The 16,330-nt window shown below is 46.5% G+C and overlaps 1 protein-coding gene across 4 annotated transcripts in view; it reads right to left on the bottom strand.

Moving 5' to 3' along the window:
- Positions 1–16,330, bottom strand: part of Mast4 (microtubule associated serine/threonine kinase family member 4) — a 612,814-nt gene that overhangs the window by 934 nt on the left and 595,550 nt on the right. For all 4 annotated transcript variants that reach the window (XM_051172307.1, XM_051172306.1, XM_051172308.1 and 1 more), the window contains 3 exons: positions 6,280–6,416; positions 3,276–3,457; positions 1–2,961 (listed from right to left, as the gene is read on the bottom strand). The exon at positions 1–2,961 is cut by the window's left edge and continues 934 nt beyond it. In XM_051172307.1, coding sequence (XP_051028264.1) covers positions 1–2,961; positions 3,276–3,457; positions 6,280–6,416 — 3,280 coding nt within the window. The remainder of the gene's footprint in view (positions 2,962–3,275; positions 3,458–6,279; positions 6,417–16,330) is intronic.

A 16,330-nucleotide genomic window follows, 5' to 3' on the forward strand; every position in this document is an offset into this window, starting at 1 on the left:
CTTGTCTGAGCGGATGCTTGGGCATCTCCGGGACACACCCTTCACTGGTTGTTTTCAGTTTAGCATCTAGAGGACTCTCTTCAGCGTGGAGTGTAATAGTGACTGTGACCCTACCTTCTCCCTGCCCAGGCACATCGCTTGTTTTGCCCCGGGTGGTCAGGATGGCAGGGAACGGGTCCAGTGGATCCTTGCTGCTACCTTTCCCCTCTCTGCTGGAACCACCACCAAGGGGTTGGGCGACAGGCTCCTTGCCTTTTGCAGGCCCCCCTGTGCACAACTTCTGTGAGGAGGGGGACCTGTCTGGGTGCTTAGACTTTGAAGGGCCGGGGTCTGGGCCAGGCCGGGACTTATGGCTACTGTAGTCACTGTGCCCAGCACTGGGGGTGGCAGTGACGGTGATGGTGGCAGTAGCAGATTGGGGAGTGTCCTGGAGGCTGGTGCTTGGTTCTGCAGCAGCAGGCTTGGTCCCCAGCTCCTTGTCAAAAGTGTGGTTTGGGGGACTGCAGTGCTGCCAAGCTGCTGAATTGGTCAGCTCTTTGGTGGACAGGGGTTGTTGAGGGCCGTTGCCTCCGGGCCTTTTCGGGGCCTGTTCTCTCCTGTCGGGCTCTTTAGAAGCCTGTTTCTGGAAAGAGGGGACAGAGGAGAGCTTTTCATGCTTCTCACCCTCAATTCCTGATGGCTGAGGAGGGTGCCTGGTGGTAGGAACTTGAGGCTTGGGCTCTGTGCCTTTTCTTGCCCTGCCTACGTCCTTTTCATTCAGAAGCACAGCTGAGTGTAAGAAGTCCTCCCTGGCCAGGGACTTCACTTCGCCTTGGCCATCTCTGTGGTTGGTGTTTGCACAAGCCCATGCTTTCTCAGTAGTCTGGGTTTGCATGTAGAAATCAGGATGGGTCCTTCCCCCAGAAGGGATGCTTTTAGAACTGTCACTGGCTTTTCCAGTCTCTGCAGGACACAGCTTCACACAGGGACCTCTGTGTCCATCATCCGTCATGGCAGACCACTCACTTTTCACCTTTTCAGACGATTCCTTCAGACATGGCTTCTCCTTTGAGGGGGTCCCTTCCGATGAGAGTGGAGTACGTGCACCCAGCTTGGGTGGGTCCGCGCTGTGTATGGTCTGCCCTGGGCCAGGGAGGACCTTGGCGTCAGAGGGATGGTCTTGGTGTTTAGTGGGACTGCCGTCTTTGTGCTGGAGGTTGCTCTCTGTGACAGTTGCTGTGGTCCTGGCAAGAGGATGAATGACCTTCCTCTCCTGCTTTGACTTTGGCTCTGGCCCAGGAGCTGCCAGAGAGTCCTGGAGACCCCGGCTTGGGGGCAGAAACCGGGGCTCCAGCAGGTAAGACTTATTCACCTTTAAGCTTGCTGAGGAGGGCTCTCTCAGGCTAGTGGAGTCACCCTTTTTCCCACTGCTACTGGGAAGAGCCGGTGGCACTGACGGTGGCACGCTGACATCTGGGCTGGGGCTCTGGGCAGGCTCAGGGGAAGGCAGCTGTGTTTTGGAGGCATGAGGTCCAGACAGGAGAGCGATGTCCAGGGTGCCCTCGATCGGCTTCAGGCATGAAACTGACCTGCCCTCCAGCTTATATTCTGAGGGGCTCTTCCTGACAGGGGACTCAGGAACAATTAAGCCTGGTTTCTCCCCTCCACTCTCTACCCGGCCAGCTTTGAGAGGAACAAAGGAAACAGTACCTATCTGAGGTGTGTGGGTACTGTTGATGAATGCCCGGCTCTCAGAGGCTGGCAAGATCTCTTGTTGGCCAGCCATGGGCCGTACAGGGTTCCCGGGCAGGCATTCATGGGTGCTAGATGTCACCTTGGGTTTCAGGGGGGCACAGTGACTGTCATCTTTGTCGTCCAGTGACATCTTCTTTCGGAGGTAATCAATATTGGCCAGCTTGCTGTCTAATTTCTCACTTCGGAGGAGCTCTTTGCCCTTCTCTGTGTGTTCAGCCTTTCCAGAAGTGGGCCTGTCCGGGACGTGACATGCACTGTCATGGAGGATGCTAGAAGCTGAGGCCCGTTTCAAGTCACTCAGAGATTGGCTGTGATCCCCTGGTACCAGGCAGCATGCTGCCCCGTCTGAGGTCACCCCCTCACTAGCCCGCACACTGGCTTGCTTATGAAGAGTGTCCTTCAGCAGGCTGCCCACGGAAGGGGACTCGGCTGTGGTGGTTTCAAAATGGCCTGACCTGTCTAACCCCTTAGGATATGCTTTCTTCTCTCTTTCCTCTAGCTTGAAGAGAGCGTAGCATTCTGAATCACCACCAAGGCTATGTGGTTTCTGGTGGGGCTCGTGTTTCTCCTCTGGTTTCTTTACTACAACCTTAGCTTTCAGCTTGTCTCGGTCCAAGTCATCCACAGACTCTTGCCTGCCCAGCTTCCGGGACACAGGGCGTTTCAGACAGCCTTGCTCCACCGGCCTGGCCCGACTGAGGGAAGTGGCATCACATACATTCTCCTCCAGGCTCTGCAGTGTCACCTCCCTCTGACCCTGCTCCCGCTGTACCTCCTCTTGTGTCACCTCCAGGCTGTGCTTGCGGGAGCACAGGTGCTTCTTGTCGCTGCCATAGGAGGGCGACAGCTTTTCCTCAGACTGCACCCGCTTCAGCAGTGGGGAGCGGGGCGGCTCTGCACTCTTTGGTCTCACGATATGTCTGACGATCGTCGGGGGAGAGTGCATCTTGCTAGGAAAGGCTTGGGTGATCTTGGCATTGCCTAGTGAGTGCCCCAATAATGGGGACGGCGAACGCTGAGGTGAGGTAGGCTGGGGAGTCGGAGAGGGTGTCCTGGCCAGCGGGGAGAGTGGGATGCTGCCAGCTGACTTCCGCCTTCCAGACCGGTACCGCTGCCCACTGAGTTTGGGGGCCAGGCCATGGAGGGTGCTGGGCCGGATGTGCCCTGAGCCTGCTGGTGAATTGGGGGCACTTGAACTTGGGGAGCTGCTCTGGGAGGAATTTGTACCTGTGGGGTGGAAAACATGGGACTGTAAGCAACCACAAGTCCTCCCGTTTCTTCCTACACTTACTTCCCATCCTGGTCTGGGGAAGGTCAACTCCTGGTCTCAGAAATTCACAGAGGGCTTTGCACACATGCCTCCCCACAGCCAGAGTCCTGGCTTTATTCCGATGGTCAGAAGGGCCCCCAGGTGAGAGTCCTCTTTGTGAGTGCTGTGTGTCATGGGCCAATTCAGCCTGCTTTCCCCCCCCCCCCCCGCCTTGTCTGGCCCCTGCCTTCCTTTCCACTCAAGGGCTGTCCAGGCTGGAAGATCTACTCACCGGATGGGAAGTCAGGGGTAGACCGATAGCTGGGAGTTGGAGATCGTGGGGACAAGCTGTGAGTTGGGGACCCTGGGAGGCTCTCTCCAGATGACAGCGATCGGTTCAGGCAGGAGAAACTTCGGCTGGTGTGGAGTAGAGGAGAAGGCTGTTTGGCTAGCTTCTTGAAGAGAGACCTCCTCCTGAGCAGAGACAGGAGCACATGGATCAGAACCTACTTAAAACCATCCCCGTGGGGGGCTGGAGAGATGGCTTAGCGGTTAAGAGCACTGACTTGCTCTTCCAGAGGTCCTGAGTTCAATTCCCAGCACCCACATGGTGGCTCACCACCATCTATAATGTGATCTGATGCATACTGTATACATAATAAATACATCTTTTTAAAAAAAATCCCTGTGATAGCTACAGTCTTCAGTGCCACCGCTGTCACAGTGACATGACAACCGACCTACTAAATGGTAGCACGCCACTTCTGTACCGACAACTTTCTCATGGATTAGGAAACTGACAGCAGGACCCGTGAAGAATCTCTTAAATCCAGACAGCGAGAAACAGTAAAGTAAGAACATTATAAAATATTAAAACCCTTTGCTTCTGAGGGTGTATCGTATATATTGGTGTGACTTAGTCAAAGGTAAGAGCTTTTCTTCCAAAGACTACTGTCTTGGTATAGACTTTCTTTATGGAAAGAGGTTCTGGGCAAAGGCTTTTATTTGTAAAGGAGAGGACCATGGTGCTTGTTCCACTGTGGAACTTTAAATATGCCCCACACAGTGTATGCTGTGTGCTTCCAAGGAAAACACGGAGCAAGGTGAGGCTGAGGCTGTTGCATCAGTGGCAGCAGCTACAAATGTGCAGTCAGTGTTAGGAGAGTGCATGATAAAAAAAAAAAATGTATAGACGCCCAAGGCTTATCAGTGCAATACCTGCATGCAGTACTGTTATCACAGATGCCTACGCCAGCCCTGGTAGGCTTAAAGAGATAGCTGCCGTAATGCGAAACATTAAATCATTTTTTTTTTCCCTGTGTAACTTGAAGACGCATGGAAATATAAAGTGGGCCCCTCCAAAAACCCAGAGTGATCCTAGAAGTTGTATAAAAGGAAAACAAATGTAATGTAGGATGATATAAGAGAGGAGGGGGCTGGAGGGATGGCTCAGAAGTTAAGAGCATTCATTGGCTGTTGTTCTTCCAGAGGGGCCAAGTTTGGTTCCCAGCACCAACACCGTGGGTCACAATCATCTCTAACTTTAGTTCCTGGGACCTGCTACCTTCTGGCCTCTCCAAGCACTAGGCAAGTACATCGTCCATACACCCACACGCATACAAAGAACCCAGCTGTCTCTGTAAACCTGTGAGGAAGCACCCTGCTCTCTTCTCAGCCTGTTTCTACTTCCATCTCTATAGTGTATGTAACTTTCTATAATTCACCCGCTTACACAGTTATCAGGCCTGGGGCTTATCTGTTGATACCCAACCATGAAAAATGAAAAGCTGAGCAGGAGGTGTGGTCCTGTCGTCCCCCGTATATTGGAAAGCTGAGGTAGATGCCAAGTTCAAGGCCTGTCTAGGCTACAGAATGAATTTAAACAGAGAGACTGAGTGAATTCAAAGGCCAGCCTGGGGGAACTGGGACTCTGTCTTAAAAGAAAACAATAACAAAAAGCAAAAAGAAGATAAAGGCTGTTGCTCAGTGGTAAAACATTTGCTCATGTGCATGAGGCCCAGGTCCAATCCCCAGTACTTAAAATAGTAACAAAATAATATAATTATAGCCAATAACAACCAAGTGAGCCAAAGAACTCCAAAACATCACCATAGAATTAAGCTCATAAAGTTACCTCTGCCTTCTAACACCACAGCCCCCTAAGCCTCTGTCAGTGTGATTACTTAAACGGCTCCTGCACCCTTTCCTGCCCCTGCCAGGCTCTATACTGCTTTCCTGCCCACATAACTTTGTTTTTCCTGAAGTTAATAAAGCTCTTTTGTTAGATCATTTCTTTTTACATTTCTATCCAAAGTCTTAGCGTGATGAGATTCTCATGTTCAAAGGAGCAAAGGATCATGACTGTGTCAGCTCCTAGGAGCCATACCCAGACTGGAAGGAAATAGCCCTTCCCAGAGCATGGGCTCATACATGCGTCAGTGCATACATCCAACTTCCAGTGCTTCCTTGTCTGCCACTGTACGACACCTCATTAGATTTCAGTCAGACAGAGCCCTTTTCCAGGCTCATTTGAAAGGCTTAAAGATGTGGGTGTTAGCTGGGTGCCGTGGTGGCGCACGCCTGTGATTCCAGCACTCAGGGAGGGAGAGGCAGGCAAGTCTCTGTGAGTTCGAGGCCAGCCTGATCTACAAAGTGAGTCAAGGACAGCCAAGGCTTCGAGAGAAACCCTGTCAAAAACAAAAACAAACTGAAACAGAAAGATGTGGGTGTTTTTGTTTTTTATAGAGGACATTAAAAAACAGACTTCCCTGATCACATAAAGGATATTTTAACTGCATTATTTCATTTGGAAGACTACTTGATGGTCATGGGTGTCAAATCTAACTCTCCCAACATGACATCTAAAGGCTTATACAAACACAACAACATCTGAGAGAAACAAAAATACAGTAGAGCTGGTGAGGTGGCACAGCAAGTAATGGCACATTCCACACAAACATGACCCGTCAATCCCCTGAGCCAATGGGGGAAAGCGGGAACTAGCTCCCAAAAGTTATCCTCTGCTCTCTGGCACTGTGGCACGTGTGTAACTACTTAAACATATACACAGAAACCAGCGAAGGACTTTTCATGGTGTCCACCCAATCTCTTTATAGTGAGAGCAAGTGACACTTTCTGCTATATACACAATGTCATTGAACTTGGTTGTCTGTGAACCATGGCATAACATTTCTCATACACAGAAACATACCTTCCTCGTGTTTATTTGATAAGGGAAATGTTTTACACAACACAGGTGGATACCAACCTTTCAAAAGAAGGCTGAGCCAACTTACCTTTCTAGGCTTTCTTTCTTCTTTGACTTCTTGCTCCGTCTCACCATCCGGCTCTTGTAACTGTTTCTCCGGGCTGGCCCTGTTTTGATCGATGTGTTTTCAAATGGGGTGGTGGTGATTGACACCTTATTCCCACTCTATTGAAGAAGAAGAAGAAGAAGAAGAAGAAGAAGAAGAAGAAGAAGAAGAAGAAGAAGAAGAAGAAGAAGAAGAAGAAGAAAAAAAAGATGAGGTCATATTAAAAAGAATTCTGTAGAGAAGCCAGATCAGAACTAAAGAGATTCAAAGACAAGTAAAAATATAGGTGCCTCCTCCACTGCTACGTAATGCCTGGATCCACGTCCTGTCAATCCAAAGGGATAGAAGGCAGAGTAACAAGTGTCTTTAGTGAGTGTGCTGAGGGTGGGAGTCAAGTCTTTGAGTCAAATCCAAGTTCAGTAGAGCTGCTTGCCCTACCAAGGCTTCTCATATACTGCACTAGCTATCAGGAAGGACACCGCCATCTCCCAGAGCTCAGCAGAGGAGCAATTGAGAGTTCGCAAAGCCTTTAGCACCGAGTGTGACACGTAGAAAGGGCTCTATAAATAACAGCTATCTTCATCCATATGTATTAATATGAATGTGCCCAGTAGCTGTCTGGTCTTGCTTGATATATTTCCCTTCTTTCTCTGTTTCATGTTTTCCTTTGACCTAGAAATCACAGGGTGACAAAAACTGAATTAGACTTTTATTTGTAATGATGTTAGAAAGGTTCCTCTCTTGTCATAAAACCTGTCAGCTTGCGGAGCTGGGAAATGTGTGCCAGCCCGTGGGGAAAGCTCTCTAACCAGGTCGTGCGCGGTGACATAATTCCTGGTGGGTTTCTGTGTCCTTTCACGTCAGTGCGGGACAAGGCTTGCTAGGCAGGTCTGAGTGATGAAGGTGAGCATGGCGTCAACAGCCAGGCATAGGGGTGCTGGGTCAGGTGGTGTCCACAATCTCTTCTTGAGTTACATAGTAGCCAGAGGGTAAATACATTCTTTCAAAGTCAGAGGTGGCTGTGAGAAACTTGAAAGGACGAGAAGTCCAAGAAGGAGGTTTTTTTTTTTTTTTTTTTTTTTTTTTTTAAAACGCGAGGACGGTTACCCGGAAGCTAAGCTCTAAGCCACGCTGAACAATGGGAAGATAACTGCGGTGGGAACCAAGACTGGGAAAAGCCTCACTGATAACTACTTTCTTTTCCTCTGGCGGGAAGTACCTACGCTGTTATAAGAAGAAAATGGCAAAGCTAGGTAAAAGAAAAAGCATTATGATCTCCTCTGGGCTACAACTGGTAATATTCCAGTTTTAATTGTTGTTGAGGAGGACGGGTGACAATCAGACCTAGGGCCTCGGAGCATGCTAAGCAAGCACTCTGGCATTAAACTGCAAACCTGCATCATTCCTAGCCCATACTGGCATACTTGCACATGTATATGCACATCTTACGAACAATTTTAATATTATATTTGCAGCTTTCTATTTTCATTTCACACGTCTGAAAACCTCTCCTCAAACATTCTCTAGGGTGATGCTCTGCATTGGCTGCCTACTGCTACCTCTCCACTCTTTTACTGATTTTTAGTTCTATGAACTGATGGTCCATTAGTTATTTTTCTTTAGGGCAGTGGTTAGCCTTCCTAGCACTATAACCCTTTACTATAGTTCCTCGTGGTGTTATGTGGACCCCCAACCATAAAATTATTTCATTGCTACTTCATAAGTGTAATTTGCTATTGTTATGAGTCTAATGTAAATATATGATATGCAGGATATCTTATGTGTGATCCCAAGGGGGTTGTGACCCACAGTTGTGAAACACTGCTTTAGGGACCCCTTTTTCTTTTTTCATTGTTTTACCTCTAGTTTCATATTGAAAAGACAGAGTGCTTTTTTAATTCTCTTCATAGTTCTTTATATACCATTTTATAAGTATAATATCACACCTAATAACGGATTTTTAGAAAATATTTTAGGCAGATGGGAGTCTGAATCCCAAGAGAAAGATAAGTTATGTGCCTAACATGCAAATGCATAACTTTAAACCTTTACAGTTACTTTAGTGGTAGAGATGGCCCTTCTAGTTCTTTTTCATTTTCAAATGGAAAATTCACTATTAGAGATTTTTGGAAGGAGGCCTTCAAAAATTGAATAAATTCATGATAATATGACGGCATCAGCCTCTTCTCCCCCAACCAGGATGGATGGAAGGGGCAACAGAGTGGCTGGGACTATCTTTCACTGGTGTTCTTATCCACTTCCCGACATGGAGCACACACACACCTCCATACAATCACTAGGGCTCTCTTATCCCATAAGCCACTGGGCCTGTATTCAAATGCATCTCAGCATTGCTTTCCCCCCGCCCCCCTTTCTTTTCTTTTTTAAAGCAGAGTCTAACACTGTAGTGCAGGTTGGCTCAGGATTGACAGTGTTGCCCACATCAGCCTCAAACTGGTGGAAGCCCTTCCTCTCCAGCCCCTAGAGGGCAAGAACTATTGGCTGTATACCGTCACACCTGGTCAGACTTTTATTTCTTTGTAAGAGGCTAACAATGCCACCTGCTATCTTAAAAAATACAATTTAGTTTTAAAGCCATTTCCATGTAAAATTTTTATTTTTTTTTTTAATAATCAAGACCTGAGGGCTGGGTCACTACTCATGAGGTGAGAAAGGACTGTCGGCATTGGACGGTAGATTATGATTCTTGTTCTCACGTCATCACGGCAAACGGAACCATCAAAGCCTGGCTACTCTGTTCCTCGCCCACCACCAACGCTTCTCTTTCCCAGCCTGCTCCATGTGGGCAGCAGGTGCCTGGTCCCCTCTACCTCACCAGTGACTGGCGCAGTGTGTGGCTTGTGCTCATCACAGTCAGCGGTCAGCAAAACAGCCACATGCCATGTGGAGCATGCGCAGATGCGCAGAGCTCGCTCACCGAGAAATGAAGAAGGCATAAGCGTGATAAAACTGTGTAAGATAAATATGACACAAATTATGAGTGTTTCGCATCAGAAGGTGGAGAGGAGCCTGGCTCTCTGACTCAGCACATCACAAAGCTCTGAATAAATGCCTCCTTCAACAGAAACTAAACCTACTTTTTTTTTTTGTTTGTTTCTACATATGACTTTTCAACAGTCAATTTGTTTGACTGATATACACACACAGAAGACAGCCCCTGTAATAAGAAATACACAAGATGCATCATGCAAATATTAGTGAGAAACATGAGGAGAAATGGTAAATGGAAAAAAAAAAGGATTGGGTGCTATTTGTGAAGCCTTCCACCTAGTGGATCCACCTAGCTACAGCAAGTGCTACGAGGAAGCGCTCCTCTGGGAGAACTGAAAAACAGTAGCAGCAACAACAGAAATGCACTTGGCAAGCAGACTGCTAGGTGCCCAGTTAATTCACATTTACTTGTAGCTCTCTTCGTGATTAGTGCACAGTGTGAGGGAAATGTCCTTGAGCGGGCTGAACTGAGTACAATAGCTGATGTCAGGGTATCAAGGTCTCAGGCTGGCTTTGCCAGTTTGCTAGCTGGCTTTCGGTGGATGCTCAGAGTACCTCATGATCCTTAAGACCCACCCACCCCACATTTGCATTTCAGCTCCTTGCCTGGACTATATCCCAAAGCCGCTTTCCACACACTAAATATCCTGCACCGATTAACCGGCAGTTCTGTCGAGCACTTCCGGTGCACGCTGGGAAAGAGCCGTCTTTCTTCGGAACTTCTGCGTGTTTTACAGCCTGTTCCTTATGCTTAGCACTTTGATTATAGCCTCGCGCTGCCAGTCCTTCCTGCTGTGAGCATTAGACTTATGAAGTACTGGTAATTAAATGCATGTGTTAGAGCAGTGTGTGGTAGGCGCTGAAAGCACAGCCTCTGAGTCACACTGACTGGAGAGAAACCATCTTCCTAGCAGATGGTTGTGGCTGCCTTGTGCATGTCTCTCTACTTTGGTTTGTGTGTCTGGAAAGTTCTGGAAAATGGGGACACTTCTGTTTGTAGCATCTACCTCAGAGAATTACTGAGGGTTACATGAATTTGTGTACAACAGAGCAGAGCCTGGCAGGTGCCAAGTATTCTCGCTTCATTAGCTATATATGTGATCGTGTGTGTGTGTGTGTGTGTGTGTGTGTGTGTGTGTGTGTGTGTGTGTGTGTGTGTGGTCAGCTCACAGGTGCCACTGAACCCAGATTCCCACGGTTCTAGAGCAGGGGTTCTCAACCTGTGGGTTGTGACCCCTTTGGGGGGGGTCACATATCAGATATCCTGCATATCAGATATTTATACCATGATTCATAATATTAGCAAAATTCTGTTATGAAGCACAAGGAACTGCATTAGACGGTCTCAGCATTAGGAAGGTTGGGAACCACCAATCTAGAGAATTAAACTCCTGCTTGTGAGGGAAGTATTTTACTAACTGAACCATAACCTCCGCTCCCCACAAGCTATTTTTCTGTGTCGCAGGATAAATATTCTTGCCCAAAGCTCTGGATGTATCAGGGTCTCAACAAGTACGGAGGGATGACAATCATATTACCTGGTTGTCCCTGATCCATCACTGAGAACCTCCCTAGCCAGTGTACATGGAAAGCAGATGCCTGAAGCAAGTTCTGGAGAGGCCTAGAGATTCCCTTATGCACCAAGGACTGAAACAAAGCAGGCTGGCTGGATGGCAAAGTTTCCTATCGGCAGAGGTTCAGCCTGACACGCTATCATTTGAGCAAGGGCTGGACCGGGGGTAATGTGGTCTCCACCTGTGACCGAAGGGTAAAGAAAGACCATGACATTCTTTTTAGAAAGATCGATGCTGTCCTGTGATCAAGCTGTCCTGGAAGGGAGGGGGATGAGGGAAGTGAATGGTGGCCATGCTCACTGCTCATCGCTCTCCCTCCCCCACCATGAGTCTACACTGCTGACGCTGTTGGACCTGCTGCCCTGTACATTTAAGCTGAAGCTTCCACAACCAAGTCTACTTCAAAACCGTAAGGGAAAATGAGACTATGCATGTAGCAGTGGAGTGTAGAAAATGTTTTGGACAGAAAATACCTGTCCAAAAGACAGGTATATGTGTGGTTCATGGTTTTCCACGCGTATACATATAGGCCTAAGGATGCCAGGAGATGCTGAAAAGACTTAGCAAGTATAAAGGCCATAGGGATGAGAATGAAGAATGCTAAACAGAGCTGCCAACCCAGTGAGAAGCCGGCCATGGATTGTAGAAACCCACTGCCCATGCTGTCACTTTATAGTCTTCGTTCAAGAATTGCTGGTTGAATTTGGAAGAAAGCTGAAAGACCAAACAGTCCACTGAGGTGATAATTAAATTCCTTACATCCTCTTTGTTTCATTAGACTAGCTACTGCTCTTGAGCGCCTCCCTTATGAAGCAGGGGCAGAATCTACTGCTTGTATGGGTGACAGAGCAGTCTACAGCATCAGAGGGTGGCAAAGGCGTGGGACGCTCCATGCTGCTTGCATCCTGTCAGTAGCACACAGCGACTATACCCAGTGATAGAGTTGTAGGTTGTTAGGAGCTGGTCAAAGTCCCTAGGTGAGCTAAAAACTTCACACAGAGGACCAGCTGGTTCCATAAGACATTTCTAAAAACCATTGTGTGTTTGGGGGGGGGGGTGGAGGCGGCGGGGGTTGTCACAGACATGAGGATGAGTCGTAGAGGCTCTGTTTGACAAAGACAGAGGCCTCTGACTGTCCGGCATCATCACTGGACATCCAGAACAGCTGTTGAGGGTTTGCTTGACAAAGTTCCAAAGATCTCCAGCTGATCACCACTGCCCTTAAATATTATGTATGGTACAGCTGTAATTTTGTCTAAAAATCTGCCTTTTTTTTTTCTCCTAAAACTTATCTTTTCTCTTTATTTCTGAGCCCTAATAAAAATCATACAGGGAAAACTTTTTTCCCACAGAGAATGCTGAAAGAGGGCATCTGGTTAAAGGCCTTGAGACAATGAAAGAGTTTTTTGGGTTTTTTTTTTTTTTTGTTTTGTTTTTTGTTTCTTTGCTTTGACTGTGAGCACCCAAGCAGAAACTTCATGAAAGTTAACACCTTGGCCTGGTTAGATACTGTCACCTGTAGAAAGGTTTTCTTAAGAATCTGCATTGAGAACAATAGAAGGTGTGCTTGGAATGTCATGCTTTGCAGATATTTTACAATAAAAGACCTCTTGGTAGTTAGCCGAGGCTTAGATAGCACACCTATTGGTTTGGGAATGGGAGTAAGTCAAGTTTTTTCTTCATTAGAGAACATTTAGCTCAAGCTATGTTGCTATGACAATCTGGTAAACACAATGGCTTTAGCCTGGGGAAATTTATGATTAAACTTTCCCGAGTATTGTTTAAAAAGTAATAATCAGGTTATGCTGACCATTGCTTGGAAACTTATTGATTTTTGCTGTATGCTTTATACAGAACTTTTTGTATTTCCTTGTTAGACTGTTCTCTTGCTTTGTTGATTCTTGAATGCCCTATTGATTGTAAAAGATGAGAAAAATCATGACATAATCTGTAACAAAAAGAATTGAGCTTCACTTTAAATAAAATACTGGGGTTGGCCCAAGTAGAAAGGCAAGCAAGTAAAAGACATGAGAGACTAAGCCAGAGCGAGAAGGAAAAGCAAGGGAGAGATAGAAAAATGGATAATAACAAGAAGAAAAGAGATAGATAGATGGGGAATAGAAGCAAGAAGAGAGATAGAAAAATGGGTGACAACAAGATAGAAAAGTAAGGGTAACAGCAAGGAGTCAGACAGACAACAAACAAGACAGAGACAGAGACAGATAGAAAATAAAAGTTCTCCTGGGCTTTAAGACCTTCAGTTTTGTACTGCATATGCCTGGGTCTCCAAGTATTTCTTTTTCCTTCATTCCTCAACCTCTCCCCAACAACTAGTTCCTTTAGTTAGTTGTTTCTCTAGCTAGTTGTTCAACCACGGTTGGCTTCTCTTAACCAGATGTTCACTGTCTGCTCTTTTCTCCCTACCATGGATCCACCTCTCTTCTCTCCTCTTTGCTGTTCCAGGAGCTGGTCTGTGGGAGCAGCAGGTGCAGGGGGGTTGGGTGGGGGTGGGAGTGGGGTGGGGGAGTGTGGGGGGGGGATGAAACAGTACTACATATCCAGCCTCACAGAAGTGAGAAGAGACGATTGGAAATTCAAAATCACATTAAAATACATAATAACTTCAGCTTATTTTTTTCTTTTTCCATAAACATCTGTATGCTATGAAATAAACACAGGCTGCGGTAGGAGCTATTTTGCATATAACATACTATGGTTATGAAGAATAATGTGTGTACATATATATCTATATAATACAGGTGTATATGTTACATAAATATACATATGAATTTATATATTACTATGCATATATTACTATGCTGGTTAGTTGGGATTTTTAATCAACATGATACAAACTAGGGTAATCTAGGAAGAGGAACCCTCAACTGAGAAATTGCCCCCATCTGATTGGCCTGTGGGAGATTTCCTTGATTACTTACTGCTGTGGGAGGGCGGAGCCTAGTAGGGACAGTGCTACATGTGGGCAGATGGTCTTGGGTTATATAAGACTGAAGGCTGAGGAAGCTGCGAAACACGGGACAACCAGCAGTGTTCCTCCAGGGCCTCTGTTTCAGTCGCTGCTTCCGGGTTCCCACTCTTAAATCTCCTCACGATATACCTTAAGCTCTAAGCTGAAATAAACACCTTCATTGCCAAGGAGCTTTGATCATGGTCTTTATCACAGCAATAGGAAGCAAACTAAGACAATTGGAAAATTACCATTTATAACTTATTCTTTTAGCTTGCTGGGCGGTGGCTGTGCATGTCTTTAATCTCAGCACTGTAGGACGCAAAAGCAGGTGGATCTCTATGAGTTTGAGGCTAGCCTGGTTCACAGAGCGAGTTCCAGGACACCCAGGGCTACACAGAGCAACCTTGTCTTGAAAAATCAATAACAATTTCTTTAGCTTAAAAAAATACCATCAAGGCACCAGTAGGATGGATGGCAACTAAGAATTATTCTCCAGCTCCAAAGGTCACAGGGCCAAGGAACCTTGGAGATAGTGAACGCCATCGCCTGCTGCTCTCAACAGTCTCCACAAAATGGGAAGATACAGGAAAAGCTCTCCACAGTGGTCATTCCGAGCTCTCATCCACAAGACAGAGGACCACAGCGTCACAGACTGTGGCTGACGTGGCTATTGAGACTCAGCAGTCTGTGTTTCTTCTTGACATTTGTCTGAGGTGATCTAAGAAAGTTTCAGGTGCCTTTCACAGCACAGGCGTTTATCTGAGGGATCTCAAAAGTCCATAGTTCTGTTCAGCCTCCATCTCTGGGATGCTTACTCAGGGATACTATCCTACTCAGGGATGCTTTCCTACTCAGGGATGCTATCCCACCCTAGCTAGTTAGAGGATTTAAAGGGAAGGATTGGTGCATCGAACTAAAGCACTCAGATGTGAAGTAGAAGTAGCTATGATCCTGTTTTCCTGTTGTCACATTCGGACGTAAAGGAGAATGCCCGGTTTATTTTAACTCTGTAAACTTACTGAGCCCTAAATAAATACATTTTATTTATTTTATTTTAATTTAATTTAATTTTGGCTTTTTGAGAGTGGGTTTCTCTGTGTAGCCTTGGCTTTCCTGGACTCGCTTTGTAGACCAGGCTGGCCTCAAATCACAGACATCTGCCTGCCTCTGCCTCTCAGAGTGCTGGGACTACAGGCGTGCGCCACCCGTCCCAGCTCAATGTCAATTTTTAAATAATACAGTGAATCAATGAAGAGAAATAATTTTCTTATCTATTAGCTCCCCCTGAACCTGAGGATGCAGAAGACTACCGCTTCTGGACCCTGGACCAGATTCTAAGTCCTTAGAAAAGTGTTCCCTGTACACGCCTGAGGAATCTCAGAGAAAGGAGGAAGTAAGGCGTTTAAATGCATGTTTTTGAAGGACTTGCATTCCTACGCTTCTTTGTGTAGTGCCTTCAGATTCCTCACTTTCTTTCAAGTTCCATGTCAGTGTCGCTCCCATGGCATGCCTCTCCCTACACAGAATGCTCTCTCCCAAAGAACAATGTTCCCCTCTATGTCTCAGCCTGGGATAATTAGGATTTTGTTTCTTTTTTATTTTTATTTTTTATATACGTGTCCTCTAGTCTCTGAGCACACAGAGCGTCCCTTAGTCCCTCTATCAACAATATTTACGAGGTCTCAAATGTTCTTTAAACCTTGGGGTTTACAGGAGCACGCATGTATCCTCTGTCTCCCTAATGCTTTACTTGATGCTCAGATCTCTCTGGCTGGTCATGGAGTAAGAGGTCGTCCAAAAGTTGTATAAAAAGAGACTATGATTCTCATTCCAGATAGAGCAGACTTTTTCCTGAGAAAAAAAAAATTTTTTTTTTCAATCAAATTCAAGTTCAGCTACCATTGTCTCTTTGACTTTATATTATTCTAGTGTTAGCACGAGGCAAATCAAGAATCGCCAAAGACCCTCCTGAGCGGAGAGGATAAATGTGCACACTGCTCTCCGCTTATATTCCTGCTCTCTGGGATCTGATGCCACAGGCTCCACTCGATGCTCCTTTTAAGTAGGAACTGAGCCTCATGGGAATTTAACTTAGATCTATGTATGAAAAGGAAGAGGGGCCTCATAATTGCCATAAGGACCACTCTTCCACTTGTCATTCAGAGCACGTGTAAACACATCTAAAGTTCCGTCCTTGAAAGGAGTGCCAACTCTTAAAACCTTCACATCCGCCTTATACTCCTCTCTCCTCCTATACTCGAACAACATCGACGGAAGTTCACCCTCAGAACCGGTGAGTCCCAAATGGAACCTACTCGGAGAGGCATATAAACAAAGAGGGTTCATGTTCTGTAGGGTGGGCAGTGAGAAGCAGGCAGAGGGGATAAGAATGCATGGTCAAGGACATCTTTTTTTCCCAGCATGAAACCGGAGCGGTCCTCATGGCTCGGCCTCATGTTAGGCTTCTGACCACTGC

This window comes from Acomys russatus, chromosome 30, assembly GCF_903995435.1.
Source record: "Acomys russatus chromosome 30, mAcoRus1.1, whole genome shotgun sequence".
NCBI classification, from domain to species: Eukaryota; Metazoa; Chordata; class Mammalia; order Rodentia; family Muridae; genus Acomys; species Acomys russatus.